Here is a 12,256-nt window from a genome sequence, read left to right on the forward strand (position 1 = left end):
CACGGATCAAGGACGCACGTGGTTGGGCGCACAGATACGAACAACCTGTCAGCCTCCTCCAGGCTGAGTGGGTCAAAACATTCTAAACCCGGCCTCAAAGACGCGCAAGGGGCCTCGAGTTCTCTCACAGTATCAATTGTGGCAGGGAGGTCGCGGCGTAGTGCCAGGACTTTATCTGCGAAATGGCTCGCGAATGCCTCACAGCCAATATCCAATTCACTAATATTTTGTCTGCTCTGAGGCAGAGTTGTCAAGGACTGAATCACCCTAAACAATTGGGCCGGGCGTGAGCTGGCAGACGCAATCGAGGCCGCATAGAAATCTCTCTTAACCCCGCGGTTTCCGGAAACTAGTACCTCCGAGGTACTCGTTTTTTGCCGCGCATCTTCGAAGGGAAGCCTCAGTTGAGCCACGGGAGCGCTACGCTTCCCAGATGTGGCGGTGAGATCGCGCCCAGAAAATCCGCCTATCTTCCGTCTCTCTAGCGTGGCTACTGTTCCATGTGACCGCAGCCATGGCTAGCTTTCAGATGATCTCACTATAAATGGGGATTAAATGATGGCGATTATCAATCACATAATCTAAAATCCCCCTAGTAGCTTTTTGTCCTGGATAAGGAATCCCAAACAGTAGGCCAGATTATTCTACTACATTGCTAAGGCTTTGTGTGTATTGCTGAGATGTTAACTTTCATAGACGTCAAGTAAAAAAGGGCGACATTTACTCAGGTGACTTCCCCCATCACCACCATACACTTATAGGCACTGTACTCAACTGGGTGGGACCACTGATACAAATGAACCATCAGATTTAAAATGTCTATGTATTAAAATATTAGGACTTTAAACAATGGTAGCGCATTGAGGTGGGTTTCTAGCCTGCAAACTGCTTCAAAATACCGTTGAAAACCACTGGTTAACATCGCTGAACTTTTTTTTTACTTACATGCCTCTTAAGGGACATTTTGAGTCCGAGGGAAGCATTCACTTCACCCAGTCCCTACCAAGCTATTCGTCCTCATTCTTGGCCAAAACTGGATCGTAATATTGTTGATCCATAGTGTGAAGGTGTACCTCATCCCAAACACCATTCTCCTGTCAGGATCAGCTGCAGAAGCTCTGCTTAGAGTGCTCTTGTTATCTGAAGTGAAGCAAGCGGTTACTAGCACAAGGTCCTTTTCAGTTATGGTGGCTTGTTAAAAATAAAACACATCCTGTTTGAGGGCTTACAATGTAAAGTACCATCTAAATAGTGGCTCTGTTCCAAGACCACTTTCAGAGGATAAAAAGATGGCTACCAAGCACAGGGACTTCTCTGTGGCATTGCTTAGACTGTGGAAGGACAGTCCTATGCCTATTGGCCAGATACCTATATTCCTATTTTTTTAGGCAGTCCACTGAGTTTCACTTACCCAAACTTTTGGTGGCACCTGATTTTAAGGAGGAGAGAGAGAGAGAAGAGATTGGATTAATACCCCGCCCTTCACTACCCAAAGATGTCTCAGAGTGGCTTACAAACTCCTTTCCCTTCCCCTCCCCACAACAGACACCCTGTGAGGTAGGCGGGGCTGAGAGAGCTCTGACAGAAATGGCTCTTTTTTCAAGAACAGCTCTTATCAGAACTACGTCTTGCCCAAGGCCATCCAGCCAGGTGCAAGTGGAGGAGTGGGGAATCAAACCCGGTTCTCCCAGATTAGAGTCCGCGCACTTAACCACTACACCAAACTGTCTTATTTATGACTAAATTTCTGCTTAATATGTTGATTTGCTGTTTGAGCTTATTTTTTTGGTTTTTAATTTTTTAAATATACTGGTATGCTACTAAAATTAGTAGATAACCTGGGGAACCAATCTCGAGGAAAGATAGGACATATCCTATATGAAAGAAATGAATTATTTTCTGTATTAGAGCACTCTGAGAATCCATATGGCTATCTTGCAGGCTCCTGAATTTTATAAATAAGCATAGAGGGAGATGTGGGGAAAAGCTGTAGCGAGTCACTTGTTGCATTCATTACGATACTGTTCTTTGGTACATCCCACTGACACCAAGTAGATGATAGTCATGGTCAATAAAGCTTTTCCTTTCTGCTACCAGCAGGTGGTGGCAGCGTACAGGAGCTTCCATAAATTCCCTCCTTGGGGAAACCTGCAATTGAGTCTCAATAGTAGTCTAAACACAAGAGAAAATCTCTCTGTTTTGGTCTCTGGAGGTGTTTAATGCATATCTGAGAGCTTTGCTTCCTATTTTTAGGTGTTTCTGGTGGGATTTTTTCCTGCATAAATTCATAGAAGGATATGCCTGTAGATTTCTGTTTTAAAGGTTGAATTGCGGTTTGCTGTACAAATCCAGCATGAAACCAGAGGTTTTACAGAAAACAACAACAAATCTTTGTCTGCTGTGATGGTTATATATATCTCTCTCTATATATATATATCTAAAACTGTTATGTAAGCTTGCGTAGGCAGTTTAATTTAGTTGCTGCGTGCCATTCTCTCCCACGGTGAGTGGAACTGAGCAAAGCGTGGAAGCCATCTTATCAAAGCCACACAAATTCCAGTGTAAACCTTTCCATGATTCCTTCATTTAAACATTCAAATACCCAAGCTTGAAAGCATTACACTTACTGTTTAAGTTATCAAAAGAGAAAAAAGGTTTCTTTGAAGAAAATACGGGATTTTTAGCTCTTGCAAAGCAAGCAGCGAAGTCTTTTCTTTCCTTTCTTTTTTCTACCACCTCCTGTTTACACATAAAGAAAGTGGGATGGCTGGGTTTATTTTTAAACAAAGCCAGACTGTATAAGAGAGCTAAATCCTGGCCTCTTCCATGGCAAACTCCAGTGCTTGAAGCATTTTTTTCTCTTAGCCTAGCTCCAAAACTGGAAACCAGCAGTGCTGGGAGAAAAATGCTGAAACAAATTGTGTGCAGCCAGAAAAGATTGGGTGGAGGTACTCTGGGAGATAATTTACATCTGTCTGTGAAGAAAATACAGGATTTTTAGCTCTTGCAAAGCAAGCAGCGAAGTCTTTTATTTCCTTTCTTTTTTCCTTTCCTTTTTTTTTAAAAAAAAGATGGTGCCTGCGTATAATCAGGGGAGAAATTAATTTTCTACCACCTCCTGTTTACACAGAAAGAAAGTGGGATGGCTGGGTTTATTTTTAAACAAAACCGGACTGTATAAGAGAGCTAAATCCTGGCCTCTTCCATGGCAAACTCCAGTGCTTGAAGCATTTTTTTCTCTTAGCCTAGCTCCAAAACTGGAAACCAGCAGTGCTGGGAGAAAAATGCTGAAACAAATTGTGTGCAGCCAGAAAAGATTGGGTGGAGGTACTCTGGGAGATAATTTACATCTGTCGCCATGCTTTCCCAGGTTTTGTTTAACAGTCACACACACACACACATTGCCACTTGAGGATCCTGAACTTATTAAATATCCATGTTGCCATGCTAGGGTTGCCAGGTCCCACCTGGCTGCTGGCCAGTTTGGTGTAGTGGTTAAGAGTGCGGACTCTAATCCGGGAGTACCGGGTTTGATTCCACACTCCTCCACATGCAGTTGCTGGTGTGACCTTCGGTCAGTCATAAGTTCTTTCAGAGCTGTACTCTCAAGGGCAGTTCTTTCAGAGCTCTCTGAGCCCCACCTACCTCACAGAGTGTCTGTTGTGTGGAGGAGAAGGGAAAGGGATTGTAAATCACTCTGAGACTCCTTCGGGTAGTGAAGAGCGAGGTATAAATCCAATCTCCTTCTCCTCCTCTCCTTCTCCTTCTCTTTCTCCTTCTCCTCCTCCTCCTCTTCTTCTTCTTCCTGGTTCCTCATTGAAGATCTTCTGGGGCATGCACAAAGTGCGCACACTGCATTGACATCACCAGAAGTGATGCCATCACATTTCCGATGGTGGGGGCAATGCTCTAGGTTTGGGGCAAAACTCTATGGGTTTTTTTGCATCAAAAACATAAGAGTTTTGCCCTAAATCTAGAGCATAGCCCCCGATGTCGGAAACGTGATGATGTCTCTCCCAGGTGATGTCATCACACCGGTGCTGGCGGCGCCAGGAGGGGGCTTCTCAGGGGTGGGGCTTCCCCTGCCAGCCAGCTGGGCTGTGGTGGATTGGGACCCCAAAACCAGGGGATCCCCTGGCCTCACCAGGGGGATGGCAACCCTATGCCATGATGCCCTGTGATTGTTCAGCAAGTGAGAATTTTAATATCCTACAACTGCCTGTCTCCTATCCTCCTGAAATTTGGCAGGAGTACAGGGATTGGGAATTTCTTGGGAATTCCTAACCCAGCCATAACTGGGCAAGGGGGCACATATAGATGCTAAATAACTTTGGTGAGAGGCTCGCCCCTTGCAGCACTCCACATTCCAATGGGTATCACAGGGAGACCCTCTCACCCTCTGTCCACGACCATGGAGAAAGGAGGAGAGCCATTGCAAGGCAATCCCCTGAACTCCTATGTTGGCAAGGCGGTGGGTCAATAGGTCATAGCTGACTATGTTGAACGCTGGTGTTAGAATGCTTGGGGCAGGGGTTACGGCCAGAAATGTGTCTCCTATTGATATCAAAACCAAATGGGGTACTGAAAGCATACCTTTCATCAAGGTTCCTTCTAAGCTGTGCTAGGGGGTGCTGGTGCACAACATTTTAGCTGGCAATGCAGCCTACAAGTGAACTGAGAAGGCATTTTCCCCCTCCATTGGAAACAATGGAAGATGGGGCACCTCCTTCTGGGGACCATAGAATTGGACCCCCTGGTGGCAGATTTGGTGCCTCTACCCCAAAAAACAGCCCTCCCAGAGCCCCAGATACTTCCAGATCGATTCTCCATTATAGCCTATGGGGCCAATTGACTATAACGGTCCCCATAAGCTATAATGGAGCCAGAAAAAATTATTTTCGGCACACCCCTATTATGCCTTTCAGTTGCCTTGAGTCATAGGGAAATCTGGGATATAAATATTTGAATGAATAAGTAGTTTGGGCAGGTTGGTAACATTTAAGCAATTTCATGTTTGTCAGGTTAGGCAGGGTTCTGACAGTGATTGTTCCTCCTCTGTTATACTTGACCTGTAATGTTGGCTGTCATATTTCACACAACCCCCCCCCTAAAATAGACTGCAAGAGTTCACCCCCCCCCCAAGGGCTGGTATGTTTTCTAAGGCTCAGCGCAGGGTGACGGTCTGAGGCCAGGTCTACCGATATAGTGGACTGGGGTGGGTAGACCTGTTCTCTGGATGCCAGGTCTACCAATATAGTGGAAAGGGGCGGGTACCAGTGTTCCCTCTAAGCTGAGCTAGTGTGAGCTAGCTCACAGTTTTTTCGCCTCCAGCTCACACATTTTTGCCTTGGCTCCGGAGAGATGGCTCCAGAGCAGACTAATTTATTGCAGCAGCCAAATCGCGGGCTCACAACTTTAATGCTTGTAGCTCACAAAGTAGAATTTTTGCTCACAAGACCCCACAGCTTCGAGGGAGCATTGGTGGGTACACCTGTTCTCTGGAGGCCAGGTCTACCAATATAGAGGAAAGGGGTGAGTGAAATTTAACTTGATTCTGTTTTCTCTTATAACGTTCCAATTATTCTTAAAATATAGTTTGAACATAATTTAAAAGAATTTATTCTGAGATTTTTACAAGGTTATGGAAGTAATCAAATATATACTTGCTGACAACTTTAATGCTACTAGCATTTTTTCGCTCACAAGGCAGCATTTCTGCTCACAACACTGTGGAGCTTAGAGGGAACACTGCCCATCATACTGACCATAAAGAATCCAAATCAATTGTTTTAAAACAAACAAGCCAAAAAATGGGGGGGGGGGGGAGATCCGTGAGCATCCTTACTCTAGTAGGCATTTTGAATTGCAATCTGAGAGTCAAACTATAACTTGTATGGGAGATCTCTGATAGAACTGCCGAACATTTTCTTTAACAGTAAGGAAAAATCCCAGGATGGGTGTGTGTGTGTGTGTGGGGGGGGTAGGATTTGGATCAGACCATGGAGATAGGGCTTTGAGGGACTCACCATTTCCCTAAACATTTCAGCAACAGAAATCAGTTTCCTGAACTGCAATGAGCCAAGGCAGAGAAAAAAATATGGGAGTGGTAGATTCACTAGGCTCATGAAAATAATCTAATCTGACTCTATTTCACCACCAAAGATATCCCATCTCGTGTGCAGAAGCACAGACAGCTCGCCAAACTAAATTAAGGAAGAAAGGCTCTCTTACTGAATGATCCCTGCACACAAAAGCAATAGGCAAGGGCTAAACTAGACATGTTGGCATCCTCAGGTCCAACCCACTGACACTGTCACCATTTTAAAGGGATTTAAAAATGCCACAAGGGCCTGATCGTGGGCCCACAGCATGGCAGGCCAAAGCACTCTTGTCCCCCACCCCCTGCATTTTCAAGTACCATATAGTCAGTCAGTCAGTCAGTCAGTTAGCCTTTATTGGCATAAAACAATACCTTAAAAGAGGATTACTGTAAGAAAATATACCTATAAAACCATATAAGACCATACATGTAAAACCAAGTATTTTGCAAACTACATAGTATTGCATAATGTTACATAAAACAATTTGCTACAAAGTGTTGCTCATTTTGATAGTTTTTCCTGACGTAGCTTTATAGCTGATTGCAGGGCCGGCCCCAGCTTATTTTACACCCTAGGCGAGGATCCCCCCCGTGCACCCACCATTTTCCAAAAATAAATGCATTTTAGGAAGAATGAAAAACACAAATAATCAAGAAACTCCCAGAGTACGGGGCCGGGTGCAGTTTGGCGCCTCTAAGGGCCAGCCCGCTCTAGGCGATCGCCTAGTTTGCCTAGTGAGTGAGCCGGCCCTGGCTGATTGTCAAAACATGGCTACCTTCACTGGTATTTCAACAGCGGAGTCATTCAGAAGACAGTGCACTTTTAAAACACCAGGAAGGTCCATCATGTTGGCTAAAATAGGGTTTAAATATCTAAAATGTATATCTACATAGAATTGGCAGTGCAAACAGAATGCGAAACTGTCTCGATGTGGTGCTTGTATATTAGATAGGTATGGGACCATTCGGCCTACTGTGAGGGGAATCTCAAAGTTCAGAGGGGAGCAAGATTTGTTGGCTAAGCTGTATAGCCTTTGTGTTTCAATGTTAAGGACTCTGCGTTTAATCATCTGAAAAGCACCCATAAAAGGGAGCATAAGCAGTGAGTACAATGGGATGCCCATGGCAGTTATTTTGTTCTCAAGTACCATGTAGCTGAGAGGGTGGCAATTTGGGCACTTGAAAAAGCATGGGGGGGGGGGACCAGAGTGCCTTAGCCTGCTGAGCTGCAGGTCTTTTTTAACACAGGTGTTCTGTCCATGTTTCACACCCCTGGAAGCTGTCATGTTCAGTTCGGCCCTAAAACAGCATAATTTCTATAGCGCAAAGCTAGTTGTGGGGAACAGAAACTCTTCCTTAGGAGGAAAAGAACTGACAAACTCTCACTGCTTCATGGTCTTCTACATCTTTGGTTACAAACTTTATTGGGTATGGTGATCCACAAGTTCAGATTTACTTGGTATGGAAACCCCATTGATTTATTCCATTTTAGATCCCTTCCAGTCTGGCTTTCGCCCAGGCCATGGGACGGAGACGGCACTGGTCGCCCTCACGGATGACCTCCGGAGGCACCCAGATCGAGGCGGATCAGTGGTGCTGTTCTTGTTAGACATGTTGGCAGTGTTGGACATCAGCCACTGATCCACCACCTCACTGATGTTGGAATTCAGGGGCTAGCCTTGCAGTGGCTTTCTCCAAGGTCAGGGACAAATGGTGATGAACAGGTATCCCAGAGGCACCCACTAGATTGTGGAGTGCCTCAAGGGGCAGCACTGTCCCCGATGCTTTTTAACATCTATATGCGCCCCCTTGTCCAGATTGCCCAGAGGCATGGCTGGGGTGTCACCAGTATGTGGATGACACCCAGCTCTATCTGTTGTTGGGCAGCCAGTTTGACTCTACACTGCAAGATCTGGACCGGGCATTACAAGCAGTGGCTGGTTGGCTTAGGCTGAGTCGACTGAAACTGAATTCAATGAAGACGGAGGTCCTGTGCCTGGGTCGGAGCGGATCGGAGTTAGGGATCCCACTCCTGACCTTCGATGGGGCGCCATTGGTGCCAGCGCCGGAGGTTAGGAGTTTGGGAGTGCTCCTGGATGCCTCCTTAACTATGGAGGCCCAGGTAGCAGCCACTGCCAAGTCAGCCTTTTACCACCTTCAGCTGATCAGGCACTCAGTTCCCTTCCTCAAACGCGATGACCTGGTGACAGTGATCCATGTGATGGTCACCTCGAGATTAGACTACTGTAATGCTCTCTACATGGTCCTGCTCTTGTCTCAAATCCAGAAGCTGCCGCTGGTGCGAAATGCTGTGGCCAGGCTTTTGACGGGGCTTTCTAGACGGGAGCACATACAGCCTGTGTTGAAGGCATTGCACTGGCTGCCGATAGCATACCGGATTCGTTTCAAGGTGCTGGTTCTTACCTTTAAAGCCTTACATGGTCAGGGACCTACATACCGGAGGGACTGCCTTTCCCCATATGTCCCCCAGAGAGCCCTGCGTTCTAGGGCTCAGAACCGGCTGGCCCTCCCGGGTCTTAAGGTGGCTAGGCTGTCAACGACCAGGACCAGGGCTTTCTCGGTGGCAGCCCCAACCTGGTGGAATGAGCTCCTGGAGGAGATCAGGGCCTTGCAGGACCTTTTACAGTTCCGCAGGGCCTGTGAAACGGAGCTCTTCCACCAGGCTTTTTGGGAGCCGCCGCCACCACCAATGAAGAACATTGGATGGTTGAATGGGACAGGGCCCTGGATTCCAGAAACTGCCATAAACAGCCTAAAGAACAAGAAGTACTGCAGGAACAACCAAAACGAATACTGTGAGCTGACGGCGAGCTGAGAACTGAGAATGATGGCCGCTACCGTTTATGGATAACAACGATCACTAGCACTTTATCACGGTTTTAGGATTGTTTCAATCGTAACTTATGAATTGAATTTTATTGTTACAGCACATAGCCAGCAATTATAAAAAACCATAAAAGTAACTTACAATAACCAAATGGTAAAACTACTTTAAAAACAAGAAGGTTACTAAGGAACATTAAGCGGTCATTTTGATCACTAAAACCAGACTTAAGAATACGCTGCAATGGAATACATTTAAAGGAGTAAAATAGAATGACAAAAAAGGCAATAAGATTTAAAATCAAAAAGTCCAATCCCAAGTGACAACCAGAACACTGATGAGCTTTTACGGCCAAGGAGCAAAATTTTGCAATGTCTGGATTTCAATATCTAAAATATCCAGATGGTGAATCTATTTATGTAAAATTATACAAGCATTTTAAAATCTAAAACCAACAATACAATGTAAAAAGGACATAATTTAGTCTTAAAAAGATAAAAGACTGAGAATTAAAAAGTCAGTTATTTGGGAGGGAATCTAACCCAAATGGCTATCTGAACACTGATGAGCTTTTACAACCAGAAAACAGAATTTTGCTATCTGGTGTATCGCTGTATGGTCAGGATTTAAAAGTAATTTCTCTATCTTATCCTGATCAGAGGAGCCAACCAAGAGAGGACCAATACATTTTGTGCGAGCTTCGTTATATAATGGAATATCCAAACAAAAATTTACTTAACACACCTATTCATGTTGAGTTTGTTAAAATATTTACTGCACTTTCATAAGCTATTCACGGTTTTTTTGAATGCGAACGTAAGAACACAAATATCTCATGGCAGGTTATAGCTTCATGAGCTATTAAAATTATAGACGCAGCAAATACATTTTACTGAATACTGAAGGCTACCAGATCTATTTTTCCCTTTGGCTATTTAAAAGTTAATTTTTAAAAAATGGCACCAAGAATGAATGCATCTCTTCCACACCCTGGTGAGAATGCACAACCCTTTGCACGTCCACTCAGAAGTGTCTATATTGAACAGGGCTTACTCCCTGTTTTGTAAGAAAGCGGACTTTATAACCATGTCCTTTACTTCAGAGAAAATAGGCAGAAACAGGGGGAGGGATTTGGCCTCACTTGGGCATGCAGAGCCAAGGTCCCACTCCATTTACTTCTTCTCTAAAGCAGAGATTGAGAAGCCAAACATGAGAAAAGTGGGGTTTACTCAGGTTGCTCTTTATCTAGCTGAAAACTTCAGATTTCAAACCCAAAGCTCCTCTCCCTTACAATACTGAGTCAGAACTGAAGGATTTCCACTCCCCCCTCATATTCCATTTTACTTCAGTGGACCATTACTCTTTTTGGGAAACATGTCTGTTCCTAAACATTAAGCACCTTCTGTTTTCTTCTGATCATCACCTTAGACCAGAGTCCAGAGTCTCCACATTCTGTCTCTACGAAAGCTTGGTGTGGGGGAGGGGATGAAGCTGGATTTCAAGCTTGTGAGATACAGCCTTGGGGAGCACATCCGCGAACTCCTTCTTGGATTGAAAAAAAATAATATGGACTTATATGAGAGGAAGATACGAAAAGATCCTTCTATTCCTCCACAGTAGCAAAAAAGGAAGAGACGAAAAGATCATTCTATTCCTCCACAGTAGCAAAAAAGGAAGATACGGAAAGATCATTCTATTTCTCCACAGTAGCAAAAAAAACCAACAACAAAAAACCAGAATATCTGAAGCCGGGAGGAGTAGTGCATCAGCAGCTTTCCTGGTCATTCCTTTGGCCATTTGTTGGAACTGACACGACATAGAGCAGGTAGAGAAAGACGTACTTTTCTCCCTTTCTCACAATCCAAGAACTCGTGAGCACTCCATGAAACTGGAGTGGGTACTCCATGAAATTAGAACAGATAAAAGGAAGTCCTTCTTCACCCAAAGAGTGATGAACACATGGAATTCACTGCCCACAGGAGGTGGCGGTGGCTACAAGCATGGACGGCTTCAAGAGGGAACTGGATAAGCATATGGAGCAGAGGTCGATTGGTGGCTATTAGCCACAAGGTATAGATAGGGACTTTGGGGCAAGGGATGCTCTGTATTCTTGTTGCTTGGAGGTGGCCAATAGTGGGAGGGCTCCTAGTGTCCTGGCCCCACTGCTGGACCTCCTGATGGCACCTGGCATTTTTGGCCACTGTATGATAGAGTGTTGGACTGGATGGGCCATGGGCCTGATCCAACATTGACTTCTCTTATGTTCTTATGTTCTTAACAGGCAAGCAATTCACAAATGGCTTTTTAAAACAGCTAGGTGGTATTAACCTTAAATGAACAGGGAAGGGGCAGCTAAAGAAAAAAAGGGGGGGAATGCAGGCCAAAACACTCCACCTCAGAGATTCAGCATGAGCTTAGCTGGGCACTAGGCAAGGAAGGGAAGGGAACAGTTGCCACAAGCCAATTAGAGCCTGTGACCCACTTCAGCAGGCTTTGTGACTCACTTGTTGGTCGTGCCCCACAGGCTGGGAAGCTCTGTTCTACATCACTTACCCACAGCTTGTTTCAAGCAAACTATCCCCGACTTGTAGCGATGCCATCCCAAAGTCTGCTATCCGGATATTATTCTTTTCATCCAGCAATAGGTTTTCAGGTTTTAAATCCCTGTGGCTGTAAAGAAATGAGGAGATCATGGGTTAAGACACAGAGAGAGTTTCTCCTCTTTATGTCCCTTGCAACACCTGATAAGCATGGGGCTAGGTCCTTTGGAAATGCTGCATTTTGGGTCTCATTATTCCTAGGAGAAAATAACCGAGTTTGGAAAAACTGAGGCGAAGGGCCATGTTTTTAAACAGAAAATAGGGAGTTTAGAATGGTGATATATCTGGCTTGTTTGTGTGAAGCAATCTACATTTGTTTCTCTCAGTGTCTGAGAAACAGTGGCCCCGATCACACGCAGAATTTGCCCCACAATACTCACAAATGCCAGCTGGATTTTACGGGCGCGATCACACAGACACATCTGGCAAGCGTCTGGCACCCGTCAGCAACCCGTAGCAGTCAGCTGAAGAAGCAGAGTAAAAAAAAACACCACAGAAAATCCACTATCAAAGAGGTTGCGACGGGCGGAAGACGGAGTTGCCGGTGTAATCGCACCAACATACAATAAATACCGTGCACAGATGATTATAACGTATCATAAATAATTTTATATTTTTTGAAAAATATTTGTACAATAATTTCTTCGTATATAATTAATCATCTTAATCACAAATCACAATATATCAAAAATATCAAATATCATCTCCATA

At 44.8% G+C, this 12,256-nt stretch overlaps 1 protein-coding gene across 1 annotated transcript in view; it reads right to left on the reverse strand.

Moving 5' to 3' along the window:
• The window catches only part of LOC107105487 (serine/threonine-protein kinase BRSK2), a gene marked incomplete at its 5' end in the record, with an annotated part of 331,496 nt that overhangs the window by 142,815 nt on the left and 176,425 nt on the right, over positions 1-12,256 (reverse strand). The window contains one exon of the mRNA XM_015405471.1: positions 11,499-11,615. Coding sequence (XP_015260957.1) covers positions 11,499-11,615 — 117 coding nt within the window. The remainder of the gene's footprint in view (positions 1-11,498; positions 11,616-12,256) is intronic.

Source organism: Gekko japonicus, unplaced genomic scaffold (assembly GCF_001447785.1).
Source record: "Gekko japonicus isolate JY-2015 unplaced genomic scaffold, Gekko_japonicus_V1.1 scaffold1845, whole genome shotgun sequence".
Classification (NCBI taxonomy): domain Eukaryota; kingdom Metazoa; phylum Chordata; class Lepidosauria; order Squamata; family Gekkonidae; genus Gekko; species Gekko japonicus.